Below are 27,809 nucleotides of genomic sequence, written 5' to 3' on the forward strand. Positions count from 1 at the left end.
GAATAAACTTAAAAGTACAGTTGACCCTTGAACAATATGGGAGTTAGTATCACTGACCCCACAACCCTTACACTGTCGAAAATTCATGTATAACTTTTGACTCCCCCAAAACTTAACTACTCATAGCCTACTATTGATCAGAAGCCTTATGGATAACATAGTCAATTAACATAATTTTTATGTTATATGTATTATATACTATATTCTTACAGTAAGGTAAGCTAGAGAAAAGAAAATGTTATTAAGAAAATCATAAGGAAGAGAAAACACTTGTCTTCACTATTAAGTGCAAGTGGATCATCCAGAAAGGTCTTTACCCCGTTGTCTTCACATTGGGTTGGTAGAGGAGGAAGAGGAGAGGTTGGTCTTGCTGTCTCAGTGGTGGTAGAGGTGGAGGAGGTAGAAGGGGAGGCAGAAGAGGTAGGTACACTCAGTGTAATTTTTAGTGAAAAAAAAATTGCCTGTTAGTGGACCCATACAGTTCAATCCCATATTGTTCAAGGCTCACTATTATATGGATACTGCCTGTTATAGCTTATTTGTTATGAAGTTACACAGTAAGTTGCTAAAGTGCATGTTAGATAAGTCATACCTCTTATGTCCTTTTAAACTTCAGAAGAGATTTTTTACCCCAGGTTCCCTGGGAGTGAATCTTTGTTATAAAAATTGTATGCAAATCCAACAGATAATTTCTTGAACATCCATTATGAACTAGGTACAGAGTCTTCTCCATAATATCCCAGATAGGAAGTCATCCATTTACTACAAACTGTAAAATATTTTTTTCCTATCGTGGATGGAATTGTTGAATAAAACAGAACAAAACACAGACCCATATAGCATGGTATTTCTTCTTACACCAGTTTTCTTGAATATCAAATACTAGTTTGAATATCAAATACTAGTCTTCAGTGTGTTATCCTCTAACTCTCATTTTGCCAATTTTTTCATAAAGACACTAGACAATTTTCACAAAATCCTTATGACATAATATTTACCCAAGTCAACTAGTCTGGTGCCTCTAAACAGGTTATGTGACTTATTGGGCCTGATTGTTTCTTAAGTTACACTTTTCATAGAAGTGTCCAGTGTTCTTCGAGGCCTCTTCTGAGATCTGGCAAAACCTATGCGTATTAAGCTATTCTGCATTTTGTCAAAAGATCTACCACAGACTCCACACTTTGAATTTCTTGAACCCTATCTCTTCTTTTCTTTTTTAAAATATTGGAATACTTCATCATTTACATTCTTTTTGTACTTTGCCATTTTCTGGTTTTCTTCCAAAATTTGGCTTCATAATTACATACACAAATTTGTTCTATTTCTAGAAGGTGATTCATTGAGCTTTGTGACTGGAACTCATCTAAGGCAACTAGACTCTTTATCTGTTTTGTGTTTGATCAGTCTTTCTGTCTAAAAATTATTCTCCCTGAGAGAAAAGATGGAAGCAAAATAAAATTTAATTACTTCTATTTCCTTCCTGTTATCTTGGCACAACATGTAGCCAAGCTGTGACCCTAACCTTTCCCTATTCTTGCTCTAGAATTTAGACAGAATTAAAAAATGAGAAAACGGTCTGTCATGGCCATCCAGAGTGGGTTCTTTTTGTGGATTCTTATCAGAGAACTAGATAATTTTAGTATGGAAAGTATATTCTTCCAGGTGTACCCTTAGTATCTCTTGGGTTGTGTAAAGCATCCTACTCATGTTTGACTCTTAGGTTGTTTAGCTTCTTGTCAGTTGTTAATTTTTTCTATTGTCAGTGACTTTATATTTTATAACAATATAAATCAGTGGCTTGGTGTTTATATTCTGCCACATAGGAAGTTGATGGTCATATAAAACTGTTTTTCTTCCATTTTTAACCTGGTGGTGCTTTGCTCTCTAGTTAACAAAATTCACGTCTGCCCTTTTATTTCCTGTAGCTAACACACGTTAAGTTCCCAGTTTCAGCAGCAGATGTCTCCCATGAGCTGTTTAGGTTTTGGTGAGAGTTTTACTACATGGGATAGTCAAAAGAAGTTATTTATGTGCTTGCTACTTCTAAGGGACCATTCTTGGTTCTCTTTTCATAAAATGAATCTTTAAAAAGTGAGAACTGGAAAAATTTTGTCTAAAATTTATTTTATAAATGAAAATTAAATATAATTGACCTGTTTAAGGAGCCGGAGTTAAAAATCCTCTCTACGTTCTCTAAGTTTTAGTTTACTGCTATTTCCCTAGAGTGAGAATTTTTTGAAGTAGAAGAAACTAGTATTCTCATTTTTTTAAAGATAAGGAAATTGAGTTCCAAAATGTTTAACAAAATTTCCCACTGTCATAAAGCTAAATTCTGAGATTCTAAACAGGCTTCATGATAGACCAGTGCTTTCTGCACCATCCTTTCAGTCAGAGCACCATCTTTTTAGTGGCTCTGATAGAACAGCTTTATTCTCAATTTTCCTCATTAAGTTTAATGTTTGAGAAGTGTCTGTCCTATCTCCTAAGACTAGTACATGTTTTCTGAAGTGACATCATTTACTGTCTTAGCATGCTCTCCATCTTTTTTCCCCCCCTTTAGATTTCTCTTAAAATGAATTTGTGGACATTTGGTCTTAAACCATGTTTTAAGAGTTTATTTCTTCATAATTTTTAAAAACTTTTTAAGTATACTTACTGGATATGAATACTAAAAACATGTTAGTAAACACATATTTATACTTCAACAACTAAGATAAAATTGTCTTTGTGTAAAATTCTTATGTATATTATCTCTTTTATTCATAGGATAGTCCAGGGTGTTACAGTATTTTATTTCTTCCTTCTGACATTTGTAGATTGTTATTTGTTCATAATGCTTATAATAAAAGTAAAAAATTAATTTGATAACTGTTCTTAATTGAAATGAACGTAGTACATTAATTTTTTATCTAAATAAATGTTCTCTAGTGGAGCATCTAATAAATAAGTGATTGTTGGGCCAATTGTTAGTACTTTCATAGGCAGATTTTATTATTATAACAACTTATGCAGTACTGTTCATGGCATTGACTTCCAAAAACTCATTTGGAAGTGAGTAGAATCTGAATTATTTTAACTTGACACTGGAAAGGAAATTGAAGAAAGTCAAAAGAATTAGTCTTTATGTATCTGTTGAAATTAAGTTGCTATAATGAACAAATTGATAATCTGGTATGGACATTTCTTAAAATTAGACAGTCTTGGTGGTCCCTTGCAGGTTGCTGTGACTTAGGCTGTTATAATATGGCATTACATGTTTCTCAGTGTATACATTCATAAGCTTTTAGGTACGGATCTTGCAAGATGAACAACAGATTCTTTGTGCAGCTGTTTTTTAGACCACACAAGGTGATTCCTCGAATATAAAAATGTTACATCATTATTGATCCTTATAATTTGAAGAAACCCTCATAGTGAACCAGTTACCACTAAATTCATGATCATCGTTACAACATCTCCATTCACAATTCTATATCAATTTGATACATATTCTCTGTATACTATTCTCTGTTTTTGCCCCAGTATTTCTGTGTTTCTGTCTAGGTGCTGTGACTTTTCCTTACTTTTTGTCATTTTCATTTTTTTCCTACATCTTTGTTTTCTTCTCTCCATTAATTGGCAGTAACAAGGAATAAAAAGCTTTTTTTTTTTTCAAAATTATTCTAAATAGTTATAATCTGTTCCTTTTCTTCTAAGATAAGACTATTAACTGGAGTTCTTTTGTTACATAAGGTGTTTAACTGCTGAGATTTGCTTTCAAATTATACATCTCTTTAAAGTATTCATAAAATGGAAATACCAGTTCTGCATCAAAGTGGTAAGAGTTTGTGGCTTTGTTGTACTTCTCAGAAATAGTCAATAGCGGAGTTATGTTTCACTTTCTAGAATATTCTGGAAATAGTAGAAGGGTCTCATTAACTATAGAAAGATCTCTGGGTTAATTGTAAGCAAGAGCTAGACATGGTGACTCACACCTGTAATCCCAGCACTTTGGGAGGCCGAGGCAGGCAGATAGCCTGGGGCCAGGAGTGGAGACCAGGCTGACCAACATGGCGAAACCCCGTCTGTACTAAAAATAAAAAATTTAGCCAGGTGTGGGGGCGGGCACCTGTAATGCCAGCTACTCGGGAGGCTGAGGCAGGAGAATCGCTTGAAGCCAGGAGGCGGAGGTTGCAGTGAGCCAAGATTGCGCCACTGCACTCCAACCTGGCTAACAGGGTGAGAATCTGTCTCAAAAAAAGAAAAAAAAAAATTGTAAGCAAGGAAATTTTTCTTAAGGATTTGACATGAAACAGTTTATAGGTGTTGTGGCTAATTCTGTAGGTGTGCGTATATTTAAGCACACAAATTTGGAGGCAGTACAAAGCATGTGAGAAGATAGTTCTTTTGATCTAGATTGTTGTCTATGGGTAGAGCTTTGGCAATGTGATTGCCTGCCAACTCTGGTGTATAGATTTCCTGAAACAATTATGTATGCCTTCAGATGCATAAAATACAGAATTTGGAATACCGTCATAGTGATAACTGAAAACTTAATCTTAACATACCTTGGCAAGAATATAAATCTTAACATATGCCAAATCCATCATATTAGAGACCGGAACCAAAAACCAAAATAGAGAATGATTTTTTTTTTTAAGGAATGTAAATTATTTTGCCTCTTATGTGAGATAACCACCCCTAATGCTGCTGAAAAATCTTAGACTAGTAGTAGGGAAAACATGCCTAAAGCTTTGATGATTTAGAAATTAAATGTGTATGATATACTCTTCCCAGCAGATTATATATAGCCAGTAAGGAATCATAACAGATCAGGATTTATGTATTAGAGCCTCATTCTAGCAAAGGATTCTGCCACTGTGAAAATACATGCCTTGTTCACTTACACACTGAGATTCTCCATAGCCAATATATTTCTTGAGGTAATTATCCTAAACTGAGTTGCCTGCAGAAGGACAGCAATAGAGTCATAGGCTGAGGGACAAATATGGGTAAACCTGAAAAGGAAAAGCTAAGGTATGAGTTGTCTTCACTGCAGACCGCCTTAGCCTAAATTTGCACTTATAACAGGAGCATTAAAATATATATCAAAAGTAGATTGAATTGTCTACCATTTACTGACTGCCTTCTATGTACTCATCCTCATAAGAATTGTATAAAATGTAGATGAGAATACTGGGGCTTGAAGAAATTAAGTATTTTTCCTAAATTTAATCAAGCTGTCTAGTAAGTGGCACAGGTTGGACTCACTCTGAGATCTAACAGTGCAAAATAATATACTGAAAGGATGAATAAAAAATTTTGTGCTGGAAGTTCACTTGAGTCACTGGACAAGCATAGATAGGCAAGCATGATCTGACTTCAAGTTTGTATCCCTGATTAAGGTCCCATGCTTGTGCATGTTAATTAATATCTCTACGAAACCTAATATGGTTCAAGTACCCAAGAGCGATTTTATTTGCTTTTTCCTCCTTCTCCAGTAGACCCACCTAGTGCTGAGTAGATGCCCAATATCAGTCATTTAACAAACAGGTCTAGTTCCAAGTTCCTGTTATTTTGTGTGATATCCAGCTACTATCCTTCCTATCCCTTCCATCAAAACAGTTTCCTGATTATAGGAAAATTATGACTGCATTCAACCAAATCAGACTATAAATGGCAATCTTAACTCACCTCCAGATGTGATCACTGTTTTGTGCACTTATTTTTAGCTCTGTGTTCCTTTTGTTCTGTATCATGCCTTACGCTTTTAAGCCCTGGAAGGCAAGGCTAATGTTTGTTTTGTTTTATTTCATTCTTAGCACAACTTTGCATATAATTAGGAACCGAATAAATTTTATGATGACAGTGGTTCTTTTTAAGAGCCTGAAATTTATTGATTTGACTTTATTTCATTTGAATACCTTAATATTTAACCAGAGTGCTGGATTGTTTTCATTTGTAGCTATACAAAATTATTTTCTTCCTGGAATGATCTTGTCCAAATTAGGAAAATTAGATATTCTTAATACTTAACTTTTAGGTTAAAGAGATGATTTGATATATGACATAAAATTCTTTATATAATATATTCTTGGCACATTTACATCTCACTCATCATCTTACTCATGATTATGTTTGATGACAACTGCCAGTTCTGCTATACATAACTAACTTGCTCTTCAGTTTTGTCACCTTCATTTTCAGTGAGGAGAAGTGTATCTAGTAGAATGATTGATGAAGACTGAATGGTTGAACTTCGGAGCCTCATTGGACTCTGGTACATGGCAGGATTAATCCCATTTCGAATACCATGTTTCTTGAAAAACTTAGAGTTCTCTGCCATTGGATTCCGGAAGTAGATCTTACTGGAGCGTTTGCTAAGAGTTTTTACTGACTTTGTGGCCCGGTAATTGCAGGTGATATATCGGCCAAACGCATCCCGAAATGTCTTATTGAAGAGGGTGTAGACCAAAGGATTCACTCCTGAGGAAACATAGCCTATCCACACAAATATCTCCAGGAGCATTTGGAGAGTAGTTTGGTTACAGGAATCACATAAAACTAAAGTTATATTTGTAATAAAGAAGGGACACCACATAAGCAAAAAGAGGAAAAACACAATCCCTAGGACCTTTGAGGCTCTCTGTTCATTGGAAATGGTCTGCACTGACTTTTTTCCAATTGTGGATGTTCTTCGCGTAACTGTTTCATCACCTGAGTTGGGCAGAGCCTTGTCCTTTCGAGAACCATCCAGCATTGCCACCTTTTCCGGTGACGAGCAAGGTGTTTCATCCCTTTGGAAAACTGTAGACACAGTCAACCATGTTAGGCGTTGAGGTGGCTTGTTTTTGACCAAGTAAGCCTTCTTCTGTAAAGCGTGGATAGTGAGAAAGTAGGTGACAATCATAATTGCAAGAGGTGTGAAGAAGGCAGCCAGTGAGCCAAAGAGCATGAAATTGCCAAAACGTTCCTTTGTCAGCACACAAGTGATATTGTTTGGGTTGTCCACATCAGTCTCTATCCCTTTAATAGGGACTGGAATGGCAATGCCTAAGGAAGAGGAAAACAAGATAAATTGAGTCATTTTATGACCTGTAATTCTTAGATTAGATCCTTTTGGATTGTATCCTTACAACTTTATGCTTGTTGGTGCATTATAATTCCTGGGACCCACAGCGCAGGATTTGTCAAAGCATTCATCATTGAAGATTTGACAAACAGAACCTAAGTGAGCAAATCTGTTTTTAAACAAAGAGATTGGTTAGTAATTTCAGATTTATAATGAAAGCTCCCCTAAAGCTATAGTATATCCATGATATAGTAGAGAATGTCTTCATTTATTCTACATTTCTCATAATCTATTTTTGTTTTTTAAGCTATCTCAGATTAAGGAAGAGAAATTCAGAAGAGAACCTGCTTTTTTCTTATTATCCAGTGTAGTTGATCTAGAGGCACTTCAGAGTACATTTATTCAGTATCTTTACTTGGTTTTATCTTTGAGGTTACAGTTTCATTTAACAGTTTTACCTTTTGATATGTGTGAATGTCTTTTAATCCTTTCCATCTAACTGCTTAGGGAAAACTAAAGTTCATTAAAAAGTGCTAAAGTTTGAGTGTGTGTGAATCGTGATGTTGAAAGATTATGAGTTCTTAATCTTTCTTCTTCTGTAGAAGCCTGGGCACAGTGGCGCTCACACCTGTAATTCCAGCACTTTGGGAGGCCAAGTGGGGGTGGATCACTTGAGGTCAGGAATTTCAGACCAGCCTGGCCAACATGGCAAAACCCCATCTCTACTAAAAATATGAAAATTAGCCAGGCATGGTGGCACGCGCCTGTAGTCCTAGCTACTCGGGAGGCTAAGGTGGGAGAATCACTTGAACCCAGGAGGCCAAGGTTGCAGTGAGCCGAGATCACACCAGTGCCCTCCACGCTCAACGACAAAGTAAGACTCTGTCTCAAAAAAAAAAAAAAAAAAAGAAGAGTTCTTCTATGACGTAGGGAAGAAATACACCTCATGTTAATTTTCTGATCTTTAAATACCATGAAGTAAGTATTTAAATATGTTGTTGCTTGGTGAAGTAGCTTATTAGAAAGACAAATAATATAGGGGTTGACCTAAATCTTTTTATTTGAAACAGCAGATATTTTTTAAATGTCCGAATTAATTGATCTTTAGAAATCTCTGGAATCCTTGTGTTGTTTTGTGAATCCAAGAGCACCCCTCATCTGCACACCCTTTTTATGGTAGCTAAAGAGCCATTGACAAGAATATGTTCCTCAAACCTTTTCTAACAGAGGTCATTACTTTCTCTACGTTTCCTCATGTACACCGCCAGAAAGAGGATTCTGTATACTTGTTCTACACCAGGGTCATTATACTACAGTTTGAGGACCATTGGCCCACATTCTATTTTTGTAAAAGTTTTATTGGCACACTGCCACTCCCATTTGTTAATAACATATTGTCTGTGGCTGCTTTTGTTCTACTGCAGCAGAGTGCAGGAGCTGTGACAGAAACCATATACGCCCTGCAAGCCCAAAATATTTGCTGTCTTACCCTTTATAGAAAAAGTTTGCTGACCCCTGCTTTACCCTGTTACTTTCAGATCACCATTCCACTGTTTATTTCTCCCCCAAAACACTTGCCTTTTGAAGTTTATTTTATCTACTTAATACTGTCTTCTCCGTCTTGCTTTTCTGTTAACGTCCATGACATTTGTTCATCTTCATCAATGGCTTCAATACCTGCTATAGTCTTCTCTCCACTGCTCCAGTGCCAGCATTTTCCACAACTTCATCCCATTCATGACCCTTCTAAGACCTTAATTTTATATTTCTTGAACTCTTTGACTCTAATTATTATTATTTGCACTAAAGCCATCCACAAGTCTACTTAAAACAATCCCTAAGATTATGAACTCTAATACTTCCCTTCCTTGTCTTGCTACCCTTCACTCCTAGAGAACTTCTGTTTACTGTTATTTTTATCTCTAGTTCATTCATCCGTCTCAGTTTTCACATTCTATTAACTCATTCTATTAATGAGACTTCATTCATCTCAATTTTTACATTCTATTAATATCAAGACTCACACTGCTTTCCTATCCAGCTTGTTGGTCAACAACTGTAAAAGTTTTCACTGGTACTTTTTATGCCCTTACCCTGTTATATTATTATACTTTCTGTTGCCAGGTATTACCTAGGATAACTGTAAATCCAAAAGAAGAGAGTGAGCTCTCTTCAGCATTTTGTAGAATTTCAAAACTGAGCTTATTGTCATCTGCATTTTCATTTTTTCCAAGTTACTAATTTGTGATCAGTTCTACAAGACAGTGCAATGAAGTGAAAGAGCGTTGATCTTGGCCTTGGTGCTGAAAAGCTGTAAGAGTTCTTAAGCCAACTGATTAAAACCTCTAGGTTTCTTTTTTCTTACCTATAAAAGGAAGAAGTGGATTTCTAAATCTATATATCATGAGTCTTCCTTTTATTTTTTCTGCTGCATCACTCATCACTTTGTATTAGTGTAATTTGTTTATATGTCTGCCTTTCTTGAGTGCAAAGATTCTTTTTCTTGATCATCTGTGTATTCTTAGTACCTAGCACATTATAAACACTCAATAAAAATGTGGTCAATTTATACATTGATGGTATCCAGCCTTAATTTAGATGCCATTTATACCAGCAGGCTGCTTACCTTATTAGCTTGATCACATTTCACAGTTTCAAATATTCTAATTATTCTTAAGGATCCGTTTCTTCAACTTTTTTTCCCTTTCTCTGTCCTACTCTCCCACCCCACCCCAATATACACATACCTCACACTCTCCCTTGCCCTCTCCCTCGTTGCAGTGAGTTTACCAAATGTGAGTCATCTGGCATAAATATGTCTTTTTTTTATAGTTTTCCTCCTCTCCACTTCAAATTTTAATTTTCACCCATTGTCTCCCATTCCCTTTCTGTAGCTGCTTTTGGGGGGCTGGTTCTGCTCTGTCGGCATCTGCCCCCTCAACTAGCCTTTTCTCACTGTTTTTAAATCTCTTCATTCTGAATAGACTTTTTCTTGACCCTGCTTTTTTCCCACACCAGAGGAGTAACACAGCTTGCTTTTACCTCCAAACTTTTTCAAAGAGGTCAAGCCCTTATATCATCATTTCAGGAATATAAAGGTCAATGTCATTGTTTTGCTTTCTTGCTGTTTTTGTCCCAGTGCTCCTACTCGGATTAGGGAGGAGTAATGTAAGTATTCCAGGTCTCTTAATTTTTTGCCTCTTTGAAATATTTTTACAAGGAAAAAGCAAATCTGCTGGTCAAACCATTGTAATTTTTGCAAGTCTATTTGTTTTTCTGATACTAACGTATAAGAGCTTTGAATGATTTACACATACTTCGTGATAAGAAGTATAGCTTTGAGTATTATAGATGAGTACAGGGCCATAAGATGATTTAGAAGAAAAAGGATTTCTTTTATAAATAATTTCTGAACATCAGTATGTTTTCTTTGCATCTCTCTTAAAACTTTTAATTAAACATACTCAAAACACAAGCACAGTAACTCATGCCTGTAATCCCAGCACTTTGGGAGGCTGGGGCAGGGGGATTGCCAGAGCTCAGGAGTTTGAGACCAGCTTGGGCAACATGACAAAACCCCATCTCTACCAAAAATACAAAAATTAGCCAGGCGTGGTGCTGTGCGCCTGTAGTCCCAGCTACTTGGGAGGCTGAGGTGGGAGGATCGCTTGAGCCCAGGAAGTCGAGGCAGCAGTGAACCATGATTGTTCCATTGCACTCTAGCCTGGGTGACAGAGCAAGACCCTGTCTCCAGAAAAAGAAAAAAACAAAAAACCCACTTAAGCAGACACTTAACTGCCTTTAATCTGTACACATATGTACTGAAATGTTGGCTTCCAAGATGAGTTTGTGTTCTTTGATACCTGCCTACAAAATGTTTGAGTTATTTTTGTTTTTTCTCTTATTAATCTTTTAAAATGTGATTTAAGATGCATTTCATTTCTTGTTATTTTAATGTAATTGCAGGATTCCAAATGCTAGCTAGACCATAATTATGAAAACTGTTCTCAAACTTAACCTTTCTGCATATAGAAATCTAAGCAGAAAGAAATCTCAATAAACACTGTGCAGATGGTTCTTTCTGAGGACATGAGCTTTGTTATTCGTCACACTTTTTACCAATAGTATGGTTTAGAAGCTGTATGATAAATGCAATGACATAAGGAGCTTATGTTAATGTATCAGTAGGCTGGCTTGACCTCTCATGCTGAGTTTCATTGCCTACCAGACCTGGTATTCTCCTAGCCAAGTGGAACCAAAGACTTTGTATACCACCCACACTCTAGCATTCTCTACGTACCTATTGAAATTAACCACACCACTGTAATCTTGATGAATGCTGTAGCCCGTGAGTTATATTGATTGGCCTGGATTGGCTTTTTGATGGCTATATAACGATCCACTGAAATGGCACAGAGATGCATGATGGATGCGGTTGAAAAGAGAACGTCAAGAAATAACCAGGCAGGACATAGAACAAGTGGGAGGGGCCACGTAGCCTCTGAAAGAAACAAAAACAAGACAAACATTTTCTCCTATAAAATGGCAACCTTCAGTCTACAGTTTTTCAGGTGATACATCTTTTGTCTTTTTTGTTACTCATCTGAAATTTTATAACTTTAACAACATAATGTTTAACTTCAGATAATGGAGACAACATTAAATTCAATATTTCTGTGGATGGTAACTTTTAAATACATTTTCTATTTTGTATAATAATTATACCTGTTTTCTAAGTCAGCAGCAGTTTAACTTTTTAGCATTATTGTGACCTTTGCTCTTTTGTCGATTCCATTTGTGATCTTTTTAAAATTTATGTAGTGTTGTGACTATAACTTAACCTTGGTATTTATTTTTAAGTTGCTGTTGTATAAAAAGAAAACATTTTACCATGTAGAGGAAACAGTATGACAAAAAGCATATTAGAATGGGAGTCTCTGTGACACCTGGGTTTTGGGCTCACTTCTGGCAATAACTAGCAGCAAGATCCTTGTTTATAGCATTCTCTAGTTTGGTGAAATAGTGGAATGATTTTTTTGACAGAAATAGTTCTCAAATAAAGATTGCAAAAGGAATGGCTTCAGATTATCCGGAAGAAAAGTAGATTGTTTCCCCTTCTATATTCCATCATTCACTCCAAAAACTGGAGATATAATAATTGGTACAGACTTTTGGTTTGAAAAGAAAATCTCAGGGTTAGACGTACTACTTAATTTATTTAACAAACTCTTATAAAAAACATTGCATACCTCATATAGTCTTAAGCACTTTAGAAATATTAACCTTAAAAAAATTTTAGGTGTGGATGTGATATTGAATATTCTGCATAGTTTTCCAATAAATTTACTTACACAGATGTTCATACATATGTGAATTTAATATGTTATGCATTATAACACCCACCACTTACATGTTTACAGTTTCAAAACAACTAAAATTTTAGAATTCCCCCTAGGATATTTCCATTAGAATCCAGTTTAACTCCTGTAGAGAACAAATGTCATGCATGTGAGATTATCTAAGTCTCTTTTAGGATTTGATTGTTATATGCCCACTGATAAAATGTAATCTACTTTTCTTCTGGCTATTGCAGGTATATCTGACTTTGACAGGTATAAAGTGATTGTCATAATTGAAGGAAAACCAGGATAATCATCTCAGGATTACAGAACAACAAGAGACTCTTCTATTATGAACTGTTTAAAATTTAAGGATCCTGGGAGTGGAGAGAGATTAAAATCTCAGACTAAAAAAAAAAAAAAAATTGCATAATTTAGGGGCAGAGTTTTTAGATAGATTTGGCTATGTTATTTTCAAGCATCAAGTAGGAGATTTTTTTAAAGTCAGGATTTCAGTGAAAAATATTTGGGCACTTCACAAAGTATGCAAAAGGTAGCAAGGCTGACACGTCTACTTTTTGGTACCTTCTGTTTCCAGAGTTGGTATGTGGCATTCTAAATAGGAATATTAAAACATTTCTTTCTAGGAACAAAGTAACAAAATCAGCACAAACTTTTACTCAGAAAGAATAAATGATTGGGACTTAGTTCCATGTTCAGCAGCTTCTTAAAAAGGGATTAAAGCATCAAGTGGAAGGGGTCATTCATACTTTTCAGTGTATTACTGTAAATAAACTTAGTGCCTGCTTGTTGAATTGGGGTAGGAAGGGATAGAAGTGGTAAATGTTAGATTTATTGAGCTGGCAGGAACCTTAGAGATTACCATTGATCTTGCAGATGAGTAAATTCAGGTATAATTAAGTCTGAGTATAGAGGTAAGGAGGGGAGGCATTTATTTATTGAAATTTAAATATTATTTGAAAGTGTTATTTAGAACTGCCACTCAGAGTTTGCTCTTAAGATGGAGAGTGAGGATCAGCATCACCTGGGTACTTAGATATGCGGGCTCTTGGGTCTCATCTCAGACCTACTGTATCAGACTCTGCAGTTAGACAAGGTTTCCAGGTGATTTGTATGCAAGTTAACATTTGAGAAGCAGTGCTTTGGAAGACTTTCTGGGAAGGTTTGTGTCTGAGTCTTGAAAGATGCACCTAAGTTTGCTATTGTAGGGTTGGTTACAGGCACTTGCAATGTCTCATGGAAAGGAACTAATGGGAGGCCTCTCAGAATAAATTAAGTCAGAGAAACTGGTGTTTGGAGAAAATCTAATCAATTGGATTTTCTCACTCTTAGCCATAGCATTCAGATTTTTTGTCATTTAGTGGAAAAGGACCTTGGACACAGGCAGCTTTAAAGCAAACTAACAGTCTAAGTAGAGTGAAAAGAATCATTTTAGAGTTTGCAGTGGAAACTACTAAAAATGAGGGTACATTCTAAACTGAGCTGAAGTTCTAGATTTAGGACTGTAAGTAGGGTGGTAGAAAAATACTCGTCTAGAGCTATAGTCAGAGATATTGATTGCAGTTAAGGATTTAAAAGGCAGGTAATTACTGTGTTGTATCTTAGATTTCCTTCCTTTAAGTCCTTACTCTCTCTGTAACATCTTTTAAAATGGTTTGCCAACTATTTAAACCTGTCTATTTAGCTATTCTAGTTATGGATTATACTTCTGAAGATTAAGGTTTGGAAAATTCTAGTCATAAATCTAGTAGCCATAAGCAGGAAGCCATAAGAAAATTCATATAAAAAGTATGTGTCTTTGGAATTTGACCATCTGATCCACATACTCCTAATTGTGGGCTAAGAAGGAAAGTTTCTTTAGTGCTGATTTAAGTGACCCTATGAAGCCCTGTTAGCCTCACTTTGAACAGAATTTATAAACTCATTCTCACTTGAAATTCACTAGAATTTTCTTATTACAGTTAGTGCTTTATTGTTAACAGAAATATTGAGATGTGATACAGAATTTTCTTTAAGAAAGAATGAGACTGACATTTAAGATTAAGGGAGATGAATCTTTACAATTCCAAGCCTTTCTGATTTCAAGTTTTGTGAAACACTGGTGGATAGTTTTTATGAAAATAACATAAAAGAAAAAGATAACTGCATTAAATTAATAGAAACCCTATATACAACGCAAAAAAGAAAAAGAGGCTTTTTTAAATGCCTAATAGATTTGGGTAATCTAGGAATTTATAGAAATTAAAAACAGTTCTAGACACACTTGTTTTATAAAGGGACTTTTCCTAGTCTAGAGACTTTCATTCTAAAGTCATTTTTTAGTTAGTATTAATTTAGTTAGCTCAAAGTCAGAAAAGTTTATTTCTGTTTAGAATAACTAAATTAAAGGTTAAGTTGGTATGGTGAAATACTTTATTTCAAAACGTTTATTTTAGGAATTTTGGTTTTAAGAATTTCTAATTACGTTTATTTGTTGCAATGTATTCTGTCCAATGTACTTCCACAAAGACTTAAGACATTGAAAATTTGAAATAACGAAATGAAACAGTTACATACTTAAATGGAAAGAAAGAAACGTATATCTAAGAGTCAGTCTGAGGGAAATAAGTTACTAGGTTCTTCAACTAAATTACTGTTATTCTGGGGCTCTAAATTAGACTCTTTCATTAAAATTAAGAAAGAATAATAGCATTTCTGTGAACGCCTGAAATAATTACTGACTGAATATTAAAGCAACGAAACAAGTCCTAGATGGGTTTTGTCTTTTAGACAATTGTTTAATTATCTAAAGAATATCAGTAGCGCAAATATTTTATTGTTTAAAATGAAGACTATGCTTTAAATTCTGCCATACATAAGGGATGGTAGGAGCTGTCATTCAGTTATATAAATTTTTATTTGTCTCCCAGACAAGGTTCAACAACTTCATAAGTATGGGCTTAGGTCTAATACCTTCCACAGAAAAGAGATCTTGCAGTCATCTGAAGTATTTGTACAAGTATAGGTTGACGCTCAAGTATTCTTTTCCACTTAATATGAATTACAACTTTAACTGAAAAGAATACTGAGTTCTAACTTGTTCCTAGGGGAAAAAAATTCTGTGATCCTCTTAACAGTTACATGGGGTTATTTAAGATATAAATGTTGGTTCTGTATGCCAAATATGACAGTTTTGGCTGGTCGAATTTCTCATTGGCATTTGAGAAAGCAGAGTAATAAGGGTTAAGAGTGTGAATTCTAGAATCAGTCCTCCTGGGTTTAAATCATGTCTCTGCCACTTACTTTGTAATCTTGAACAGATTACTTATCCTTCTGCTTCTCTGTCCTCTGTAAAATGGGGATAATAGTACCTGTTTTATAGGATTTCTTTAATAGAGTTTATATGGATGATGATTAAATACATGTGAAGCGTTTAGAACAGTTCCTGGCATAAAGAAAACGCTCAATAAATGTTAATGCTTATTACTATTGTTTAACAGAAACTAGCCAACTAACTCAGCCATGAAAACACTCCTACATAGAAACAAGCCAAATCATCAGTATGAAATAAGAGTGTTTGTCTTTCTACCTGCTGTAGCAAAAGTGCATGCATCTGATTCAGCTTAAAACTTTAAGCTGTACTTTCAGGGGATGAGGGAGGATGGGCTGAGAACAGTTTAACTCTGTTTAACTTTGAATTAAATTTGTCATAAAAGTATGTTTTTTACTAATGTTGAATTTTAACTACCGTTTATTTTATATATGGTACAGGAAAATAACCTGTATGCATTGCATGCCTGGGTTTTTTGTTGATTTGGGTTTTTTTTTTGTTTTTGCCTTCTTTTGAATTAGTACAGAAACCTGAGGATTTTTACTAGAAACCCCATATCTTGATGAGGCAGAATTATTTTATCTGAAACCTGCTTAACCTTTGGGCAGCTTTTTAGTTTGGAAAGTCAGGTTACACCATTTGTCCGGAAAATAATTAACATCAGTCCATAAATCTGGGACATAAAATGTTTCCCTTTGGAGGATGTAAAAGACTATTTTTAAAGGCATTCCAAGTGGGCTGTTCCTATAGAGTTTACACAGGTACTCAGTTCATGAACTTATTGCAGCAGGACAAATCATAAATAGTTCTTTTGTCCAAAAAGAACATAATTTTCAAATAACATTTATCTCAGAAATTCTAATACTTCTGTCTTTATCTTCCAGAAAAGAAAGACATAGTTCAGTTCAAATTATTCTTTGAAAGTTTCTGTTTTGTTTTTTACTTTTTTCACTACATTTGAGCATATGAGTTATCCTGGGGTTCAGTGTCTAATATGATAGTGTTTTAAATGATTTAAGCATTTTAATGCTTACAAAATTTTTTCCTAGTTTTTAAAATTTCCACTTTACAAAAAGAAGTGCCTTTGATTAATTGCTTTTCTCCTCCATTTCAGAATTGGGTAGGCTAACATTTTACTGCATAAATGAATAACTGCCATTTTTCTCTTACTGCTATACATTTCTTTCATCTCTGATTAGACTTAATCTCAACTAAATCGTATTTAATTTGCATGCAGTACTCTACCAATTACTATTAGTGCTTATAAGATGCTGGGCCCTGCTTGACAAGGTGATTGAACTCTGAAATAATAAGTGATTGAACTCTGAAACAATAAGTGACTTGCTTGATCCAACACAGGAGAACCAGGATTCAAACCCTGGGATGTCTTGCTTCAAACAGCCTTTTCAGCCATTTTATATACTCTCTTTCAACTATACCACGGATACTGTTTGAACTTATAGATCATGAGGCATCAATTAAAACAAGTTATAGCCAGGTTTGGTGGATCACCTGAGGTCGGGAGTTCAAGACCAGCGTAGCCAACGTGGCAAAACCCCATCTCTACTGAAAATACAAAACTTAGCCAGGTGTGGTGGCCTGCGCCTGTAGTCCCAGCTACTCAGGAGGCTGAGGCAGGAGAATCGTTTGAACCTGTGGGTGGAGGTTGCAGTGAACCAAGATCATGCCACTGCCCTGCAGTCTGGGCAACAGAATGAGACTCCATCTCAAAAAGAAAAACTTATAAATAAACCAATAATGCCCAATGGATGGTCAGATGCCATATTTTCCCTTTTTTTTTTTTTTTTTTCTTTTTTGAAACGGAGCCTCACTCAGTCACCCAGGCTGGAGTGCAGTGGCACCATCTCGGCTCACTGCAACTCCGCCTCCCGGGTTCAAGCTATTCTCCTGCCTCAGTCTCCCGAGTAGCTGGGACTACAGGCACGTACCACCATGCCCAGCTAATTTTTGTATTTTTAGTAGGGACGGGGTTTCGCCATGTTGGCCAGGCTGGTCTCGAACTCCTGACCTCAGGTGATCCATCTGTTTCAGCCTCCCAAAGGGCTGGGATTACAGGCGTGAGCCACCATGCCCAGCCTCCCCTGTTACTTTTTAAATCACTTATAAAATGAAAGAAAGGTTCAGAGAAGCTCTTAACATCCTGTGTTTTTTATATCAGCATAAGGTGTTGTTTTCTTGCTCAAGTATTTCTAATGTAGGTATTTTCAAGCCTTATGTTATAAGCAGTTGATTTGTGATCATGGATTTTAGGAATTATGGACAAGACAATAAAAAACTAGAACTGTAAAGATGAAGTCCAGTGCTCCCAGATAGGAAGAAGTGGCAGAAAAATTGCCCTAGCACAACTCATTTGAAAGACAATGTTGTGTCTGAGTTGTCATAATCTTGGGAAGATAGGAATTCAAACTGTATATTGTTAAATATTATACAGATCAGTGGTTGAATAAAATATCTCTCAGTATAAGGACACAAGGTCCACTTTTATATTTTACTGCTCTTACTTTTAAAATTTCATTTTATTAGACTACGAGCTAGTATAGTTTTTGTGTTGCTTTCATTGAATTCCCCTGAGATAGCTAAAATTATTGGTCATAGTGATAGTTAATCTTTTATCATAGAACCAAGAACACTTGTTTGTACAAACGTTAGAAGTCCTGAAGATTACCACTACAATAAGAGTGTAAAGTCTAATTCTGCCTTTTAAAGTTATCAGAAGTTCCTATAAATGCATTAGTTTAGAAAAATCTTAGTGTTTATTAACTTGCAAAAGGTTATAAAAATATCTTAGTATTTGAAGTCATGTATTTGTAATACATGCAGTTCCCAATTTATGAATTCATCCTTTGAAGTTTGTTAGAGGGCAACGTGTTTTTTTCCTACATTTTTTCATAGAAATTGAATTATGCTTTAAATAATTAATGCAATAATGTATTAGATGAGTGTTCACAGATTTGTTCATTTTTTAAAAATCTACAAACCCCACTATACAACTTAATTCTGACAGTAAAAGTGTTTGGGGCTATAAAATATTTTATTTTGTAATTAGAAATTAACAAACATGAGCCAGGCATGGTGGAATGTGCCTGTAATCCTAGCTACTTGAGAGGCTGAAGCCAGAGGATTGCTTGAACCAGAGAGTTTGAGGCCAGCCCAGGCAACATTGCCAGACTCCATCTCTATTAAAATAAATAAATAAAAATAAATTTAAAGTTAACAAACATTTGGAAGAATGAAATACTATTAAAATATCTATCAATTATTTAAGACATAAATATGAAGACATTTCACATATTTTATGTTAACATATGTTGGGTTTTCTGCTAACTTGTATTGCTAAGGATATCTTGGGTACCAACATTTTAAATATACACTTAAAGTTTTCAGCTGCTGGATACCTATTTTTCTATAGAATACATGGAATTACCTTTGTTACCTGTTTTTGTATTTTGCTTGTTAGCTCACTTTAATTCTATGGTACTTTGCCTTTTAAGATTCCTTAACCATTTAGCTGATAATTTTAGTATCTGCCATGGTACTTTGCATATAATAGATGTTTGATATTTATGGGCTCAAAGATTTTAAAGCTAAAATTCACTTCTGCATAATTCTTTCAATTTCATGTATTGAATGACGTATTAAATTTTATGGTAGTCTGAAATAAGCATTTTGACATTTTTTGTATGCCTAGCAAAGCACAGTTTGAAGAGTATGATTTTACATCTTAAGCTACTATTATGCACATGGAGGTGAGAGCTGGAATCATATGCCTGTACAATATTTATCAAATATGCATATATATTTCTACATAGTACTTTCTTTTAAGCTTTATTCAGAATTAGGGTTCTTTATGTTCTCTATGTTAGTAGGATTTCTTAATTATTTTTCATGGTTTCATGCAGCATTAGATTACTTAAAAGATTACAAATTTATAAAACAGGGAGATAGAAAGACTATTAATTATTAGAAAGTCTAATTAAAGCAGTAGAACTTTACTGATTACTGCTTGTCCTGTCACATAATTTTCTTGATTTATTTTAAAGCCCAGCTAAATGTTGATTTAAAATGGAAGGTTTAAACCTGTTACTATCTGATAATAGTTTTAGATATTTTTCTGTTATTACTTATAAAATGGTAATGTGTAAAACCTGGGTATAATAGTTGGAATAGCAGGGGTTTTTTACCTTCTAATATGGATTCTAGTTTAATAAATTTTACTTCTATAACTTAAAATATTTTTATCTTCATATAAGTAAATATAATTCTAAGAAACTATGTCTGCCACAAGTAATCATTTTGCTTAGGCAGTTTATGAATGGAATATCGGTTTACACCAAGCATTGAATCAGTTAAATTTAATGCTGATTCCAAGGGTCTAGGAGCCCTCATAATTCATCAGCAGAATTATTTGTGTTTACCCAGGTTTTATAACTAGAGATGATATGCAGAAATCTGGAACTACTTGTATCTATTTTATTTTTTTATTATAACAAACTAAGATTTCAGTGTCAAACTATACCTTTTATTATAGCAATAACTAGGTTTTAATCCACTTACTAACTTAGAGGCCTATCAGGAACACAGATTCCCATGTATCATAAAAAATTAAATAGGTGGATCATCTCTTTGGACACTCTGAGCCAAACCATTTCCTTCAGCAACTAAACATAATTTTTCTTAACATGACACATATGTAGGAATTGTGTTCAAGTTTATAATATACAAACTATTAAGAGCTATAATAAGAATTTTTGGACAATTCCAATTTTAAACTGGGGTTTAGCGATTTAAATTGGGATTTAGTGATTCAAAGACCTTATCGTTAACCCAGCGCATATCTGTCCCGGAAGTGTACTAGTTATTGCTTTAAGGAAAAAAAGTATCAGTGTAGAAAAGTTAAAGTGTAGGCCTATTCACTATAATTTATAGGTAATATATTCAGAATCTATAAGTATCACTAACTTGAATGACTTTTTAAATGATTTTATTAGCTAGCTTAGGAGGGAGAAAAATAGTTTCCAAAAAATATTTTTTGCTCTTTAAAACTGATGATCAACCATAGAGAATGATGTAAAACAAGGGATTGTTTACTTGCCGTATCTTTAAATAGTCCAAGTTCATCTTTTATTTCAAGAAAAGTAAAGATTAAATGAGTGTCCGTTCTCTAATAGTATATCATAGTTCTGTGGTTTGATGGCACAAACAAAGTGAAATACTTACCAAACATTATTGTCAAGAGGGCAATTGGCATCACAAACAATCCAACCAGCAGATCAGCCACCGCCAAGGACATTAGAAAGTAATTAGTAGCATACTGCAGCTTTTTCTCCAGCGAAACAGCCAGAATAACAAGAGTATTTCCACCAATTGTGGGTATTATCACCATGAGTATCAGAAGAGCTGCCCAGTGCAGTTTATTTCCCTGTTCCTCAACAATCTGTTTCATTTCCTCTGGTATTGATTCTGTCTGTAATCCAGACCAGTTAGAAGAGATAACGTGAACAAAGGTGCTCTGCAAAATGTGCTCAGGAATTGTGCTTTGAAGTTCAGACACTCTGTAAGAGAGAGCCATTTGCTGTTTTTCTGTGATTCAATCCCGTTCCGAATGGTGGTCAGCATGGTTAGTAGCTAAGCTGCTCATCTGTTTTTTTAAGGCATTGTACCCATGCCAAACACTCAAAAGCCAAAGTTGACACCTTCCTTTAAAAAAAAAAATTCAAGTTCTCTAAAATGAGCGCATACACACATCTGTCCATGTTTGTAGGTAAGATCTCCAAGTATTTATTATTTTCTAGAGGCTTAAATTTAGGAAAGCTCAGTGAAAGAAACTGATAGCTGTGGGAAAAAAAATAGGATATATATATATTTTTTAGTTTCTCTCTCTCTTTTTCTGCCGTAGTTGTAGAGTCGTGTTTGAACTTGCATGCCAGAGAGTTCCCCCTAGATACAAAATACATAGATTGCATTATTTTATTCATTTCTGAAAGTGGTAAAAACACTTGAACTTCATAGCCCTTCCCTTCTTAGTAAGTCTGTTGTGCATTTGTGACAATGCAGCCAATTCTCCAAATATACTGTATTTCTGATGTTGCTCAGTTAATGAAACAGAAGACACATTAATTTTTTCAATGGTTATAATAAAAAGTTAGGTATTTCCTGACCCTTGAATGTCTTTTTACCTTGACTTACAGAAGAATAGAAAAGTCGAAACACTGTAGTTGAGAATAGAACTTTTAGTATGCACTGGCCACCCACCTAGAAACACTCAAAGCCCAACAAGGGTCTAAATAAACGATTTACCAGCTAGGGATCCTTATATGTAATTGGCTTTGTCTGATCAGGTTTGTGAGTGCTGATATAAATGTCATTTTAGATTTCCTTTAGTTTGAGAGAAGGAAAAAATATAGGTATTAGTAGGATCCAAATAATTGTTTTTAGTAATTTCATCTCTCATGGTATGTCTTTGCAACAATTGTGTTCTAAATTTAATCATTAAATTTGCCAAATTCAAACCAATTCTTTTTTTGTTTTAAGTAGTGTTTATTTTTTGAACCTTCCCAGTTGTCTTGAGAAGAAAGGGAAGCCAAAAGGAAGATTAAACCATTTATTTGTTCATCAAATGTACAAATCACGTTTTTAAAAACTCTGCTTTAGCATTAGTAAATTTTTCATTTTGATTTTTAAACCACTGAATAGAAATGAAAGATTATGATAGCAGAATTCTTGAAGATTAAAAAAAAAACCTTTAGATTAATTCCATATGTGTTTATTAAATGCTTACCTCTGGTTTCGTTGTTATTTTGCCGAGCATGTCATCTTATCTGTTCACTAGACTTGCTTGCTGCCGTGACTGAAATCCTCCTCCCATTGACTTATTCGGAGCCTCCAGCACAGGCGGTTGAAAGCAGTGAAACAAATACGTTGTATAGCTGCAAGCATGCCAAGGAGGTTATTTCCTCTTTGATACATTCATTTTTAGAGAATAGCAGCATTCATTGTAATTCATAAAACCACTGTTAAGCGTGTTGAACCAGTTCATGCCTCTTATTCAAGTTATATTTTTAAGAACTCTCTTTAATATTTGAGGGGACTGTAATAAACTTGATTATTTTAGCTTCAGATAGTTTTGTGTGGGATTACACCTGAGCTGTTTTTCGCATTTGAGAAAAAATAAGATATAATCTAGCTATTTCAGAGGTTTCATTCTTTGAAGATTCTGCCCTTTTAAAAGCCTGTAGTGATTTCTACAGTTCTGACTTCTAGCAGTGAAACAAGATTCTTATCTAGCTTTTGTGCCTTTGCTGTGGAACACCATTAATTTGCTCTGGTTGCAACCTTATATAGAAGAGCACAGAAAGGCCTGATTTCTACATGTATACATAGGTTTTAGCAGAAACTTTTTTACTGCTTATTTTTAAACAGATGATCTCTGGGTTTAGGAGTGGTTCACAGCTTTTTCTCCCCATAGATTTTACATTGGAGAAAATACAAGTAATGAAAATACGTTTTTGCCTTATTTCAGATAATTGGTGTTTAAATCTTAATAGTTATGCTGTTTAAGTTTTCTCTAAGGCCAGCTTAGTATTAGAACCTCAGCATTCTCAAGGTTTCCTTTTAAAAGATCATTATAGGGCCGGGCGCAGTGGCTCACGCTTGTAATCCCAGCACTTTGGGAGGCCGAGGCGGGCGGATCACGAGGTCAGGAGATCGAGACCACGGTGAAACCCCGTCTCTACTAAAAATACAAAAAATTAGCCGGGCGTGGTGGCGGGCGCCTGTAGTCCCAGCTACTCGGAGAGGCTGAGGCAGGAGAACGGCGTGAACCCGGGAGGCGGAGCTTGCAGTGAGCCGAGATTGCGCCACTGCACTCCAGTCTGGGCGACAGAGCGAGACTCCGTCTCAAGAAAAAAAAAAAAAAAAGATCATTATAGATGCATATTTTTAAATTAATTACTTATAAATCAGTGATGGCATTTGTGCCCTTGTTTCAAATTTGTATTCCTTTGCTCATGTTGAATGTTATTGGAAAATACTTAGTTCATTTTAGCTCCACTGAGCACTTCAGATTTTATTCAGTATTTGCTGCTTTTTTGAAAACTCAAAATCTACTATATTAGAAAAAATACTTGTGAAGAATTCTAGATGAAATAATATTCAAGAGAAATCAGATGTTTATTAATGTACCAGAATTTCTATTCAGGAATATGAAAATATTTTAAGGCAAGGTGCGGTGGCTCATGCCTGTAATCCCAGCACTTTGGGAGACCAAGACAGGTGGGTTGCTTGAGTCTAGAAGAGACCAGCTTGGGCAACATGGCAAAACCCCATCTCTACAAAAAAACACAAAAATTAGCCAGGTGTGGTGGTGCACGCTTGTAGTCCCAGCTACTGGGCGGCGGCAAAGGGGGTGAGGGTTGGGGGTCAGGGGAGACCTGAGGCGGGAGGATTGCATGAACCTGGGGGAAGTCGAGGCTGCAGTGAGCCGAGATCACACCACTGCGCTCCAGCATGGGGTGACAGAATGAGATCTTGTCTCCAAGATAAAAAAAAAAAAAAAAAAAAGGAAGGAAAAGAAAATATTTTTAAATACTGCTTAGTTGTAAGTTACACTTTGACATCTGTGCTTATGAAGGCAGGTAGGGATCTGCAAAACAAGTAATGTCAGATTGAAAATAGTAGCACCATTATATCCAGTGAAAAGACTTGTATGAAATAAGCCTTTATTGATTTGTTTATAGATGAAAATTTTTAAATATTAAGTATATTATAAAAATGCAGTCATTATTGTATTTTGCCGGTATTAATCCTTTCACTCACATTCACTCATTTTTTGCCTCAACTTATAAAAGTAAGATTGGTACTTGGATCTTTTTTATTTTTGCTTTTTTAAGTCTGTTTAATGGCTAAGGAACATAACTAGTTAGAACAGCTACTTATTTGGCAATCTCAAGTTATGGGAAGCATAGCTGAGAATCAAGAAAAAAGCAAAATAATAATAAATAAATAATTATATAAAAGGATAGTTGAGTCTCAGCAAATAACTAAACCTGTGCTCTAAAACCCTAAGCACTTTAAGTAGAAAGTAGCCTCTAAGTTCCCACTCCATATCTTTTTACTCTCTACACACATACACGCACACACACACAGACGTATATACACACACAAAACTTTGCCTCTCCTCCTTCTTTAATGAAAATAACATTTGTACATGGTGGTAGATGTAGATAGTACAAAAGAATGTTGAGTGATAAATTCACTTGAGACAATTTTAATAAACATGTTTCCCTGCCTACTCCAGATTTGAGTAACAAGTTAAAAGGTGGACAAGCACTTTGATAATAGCAAACAGGGTCAACTGAAACAACAACAACAAAAAACACAAGAATTTAAATGTATAAACATGTAGGTCTACTCAAAGTAGAGGCTTGTAGCCTTTTTTTTTTTTTTTTTTTTTTTTTTGAGACAGAGCCTTGCTCTGTCACCCAGGCTGGAGTGCAGTAGCACAATCTCAGCTCACTGCAACCTCTGCCTCCCAGGTTCAAGCAATTCTCCTGCCTCAGCCTCCGAGGTAGCTGGGATTACAGATGCCTGCCGCCACACCTGGCTAATTTTTGTATTTTTAGCAGAGACGGGGTTTTGTCATGTTGACCAGGATGGTCTCGAACTCCTGACCTCAAGTGATCGCCTGCCTTAGCCTCCGCACCCCACGCCCTTTGACAGCATTTTATGTGGCATAATGATGGATAGCACAGTGATAACTTCTGTGTACTTAAGAAAAGGCTAGATCATGTTCATTCAGCAAATAAATGTGAAATGAATTTGTTAAATATTTCTATCCAAATAATAAGAAATATAAAAGTATGATTCTTAATGGTAGAGTGAAGTTTTTAATATCTGGAAACTTCATTTGTGTCGAATATTTCCTTTCCCAAAAACTTCGGATAAAGTAACTCTTACTAAATTAACTTCAAGGTCAGACTCAGCCTCTAATCCCGTAATAACCAAAAAAACCTAATTGGCACATTTTTTTCTAAGACAATTGAATTTTCTCCCTGTGCCTTTTTAATTTATTGAGCAGATTCTGTCTTTGACTGAAAAGGGCAATCTAATATTCTTTATAGGTCTAGGAAGACAGCTTAAATATCAGCCAAGAACACTTTTTTACTTCTCAGTCATAATACCTATTAAACAGTAACCATTAAGGAATGTTTAACATGACAGGGATTGTATCCGCCACGTATTCATTTGTGAAGTACTTACTAAGTGCCATATGCTCATGGAGATACATTAATGAATAAGGTAAACATTTTCTGTCCTCATGTAATTTATAATTTTATGGAGGATGCAGACAAGTATATTGGTAACTATAGTACAGATACGGTAGAGCTAAGACTAACTCACTTCAACAGGACCTACAATGGAGCTCAATTATTTCTCAGCTTTCTTTTTACTCATTCCTCTCATGTTCATTCTCTTTGACAAGATCAGTGAAAGAGCTGAAACTATAAGAATAGCTATTTCAAACTTAATTTGTTCTCGTTAGACTCCTTCGTTCTCTCCTGACTGCCTGTTATTTTAATGAAAGACTTTGACAAATCAGAAACAAGCTCCCTTCTCTGTCTTCTCAAAATGTCTTTCTTTTCATCCATCCTATCCTTCTTTGGGATCATGTTATCATTCTTTTCCACAATTGACTTCTACTTAGGTTCTTGATCCCAACTCATATGTATATGAAGTCTGTGTTGCTTCCTCTGGCATTAGCAGCCTGTACCAAGAGTGTGATAGGCTGCCATCTCTACTGTCACGGCTAGTCTAGGAGTGGGGGTGTGGTAGGCAGACAGTTTAAAATGCCACAGTGCTGTCTTACCAAAATACAGCACCTTCTTCTTTAAGCCCTCCTGTGGTTAAGTTTTTTACTGGATTCCTGTGTAAAAGTCGATCTAGACAATTTTGCCAGGTTATTGCCAGAACAAAAGAATAAGATTTTTTTGTCATTGAAACTCTGGAGTACAACCTGATGTCATAAAATTGTGATGTCCTTTAATCAAAAGACTGCTATACCTGGAATTATAGTTGATGATCATAACCCAAATATCTTTTGGAGTAGATTTGCTCAACTCTGCATATCCTCAGTAATCACAGTAATCAGCTATTAGAAATAGACTTTTATCATTAGAATACTTGTTTAAATATCAGAAGTGATTTAAACTTTCTGAGAATCAAAGTACATTTATGTTCATTATTATAAAAATCAAAGAAATACCAATAAAGTTCTCAATAAATAGCAATAAGTTGATGGCAGCTCACTCATACTGCAAGACTTTTCTTTGTTTGCTGATTAGAAATGGAAACAAGTGTGCTAATAATGCTGCAACTTTGAATATTACAGATTTCTCTAGGTCCAGGAATGCAATCTGAGATTTTTAAGAACTCTGTTTATTATAGTAACACAGCAATTTCTTTGTATAAGGCTTGTGACTCTTCTTCTTACATCTTTAAAATTCTCTCCCTCGCCCATTTTAGCAGCACCTGAAAAGTATTAGTCTTTTTGGAAATGTACCAAAAGCTTGCCTAAAAGTATACTAATTTTTAGTTTTCTGAAGTCCAGGAGGATGACAACAAATAAATTCTCTTTCACTAAATTTGTAACGTTTGTGGCACAGTCTGTGTGGTTTTGTTTTTTGCTTTTTCTTGTGGTAAGTTACATGTATTCACTATATACTAAACTGATAGAGTTAAAAGCTACAAATAGCAGTAGCTTAGAATATGGAGGTACGAAGAACAAAAGTATGTTTGGGAAAGAAAATTGTTTTCTTTCTCAGCTTTTTCCCTGAAAATGTTTTATGCCACAAAATTCAAAAAAGCATAATATCTTTCCCCTACTTCTTTGTTTTTTACCTGTAATGGCACTGTTTGTTTGTTTTTGAGATGGAGTCTCACTCTGTCACCCAGGCTGGAGTGCAGTGGCACTGTGTCAGCTCACTGCAACCTCTGTCTCCCGGGTTTAAACAGTTCTCCTGTCTCAGCCTCCCAAGTAGCTGGGATTACAGGCGCCCACCACCACGCCCGG

General features: G+C 35.3%; 2 protein-coding genes across 3 annotated transcripts in view; one reads left to right on the forward strand and one right to left on the reverse strand.

Moving 5' to 3' along the window:
* PSMD1 (proteasome 26S subunit, non-ATPase 1) overlaps window positions 1-27,809 on the forward strand; it is a 114,435-nt gene that overhangs the window by 46,572 nt on the left and 40,054 nt on the right. The gene's annotated exons all lie outside the window — the stretch shown is intronic.
* On the reverse strand, window positions 4,963-22,772 carry HTR2B (5-hydroxytryptamine receptor 2B). 2 transcript variants are annotated; one of them, XM_030804260.1, is made up of 4 exons: window positions 22,521-22,772; window positions 20,960-21,294; window positions 11,352-11,552; window positions 4,963-7,032 (listed from the first exon to the last, which is right to left on the reverse strand). In XM_030804260.1, exons 2-4 carry the CDS (start codon window positions 21,183-21,185, stop codon window positions 6,140-6,142), a joined length of 1,320 nt encoding a protein of 439 aa, XP_030660120.1. In that variant the 5' UTR covers window positions 21,186-21,294; window positions 22,521-22,772; the 3' UTR covers window positions 4,963-6,139. The 2 variants fall into 2 exon arrangements, with proteins under 2 accessions (XP_030660120.1, XP_030660119.1); XM_030804259.1 differs by having other exon boundaries at window positions 5,863-7,032; window positions 20,960-21,679.

This window comes from Nomascus leucogenys, chromosome 22a (assembly GCF_006542625.1).
Source record: "Nomascus leucogenys isolate Asia chromosome 22a, Asia_NLE_v1, whole genome shotgun sequence".
In the NCBI taxonomy this organism is placed as follows: Eukaryota; Metazoa; Chordata; class Mammalia; order Primates; family Hylobatidae; genus Nomascus; species Nomascus leucogenys.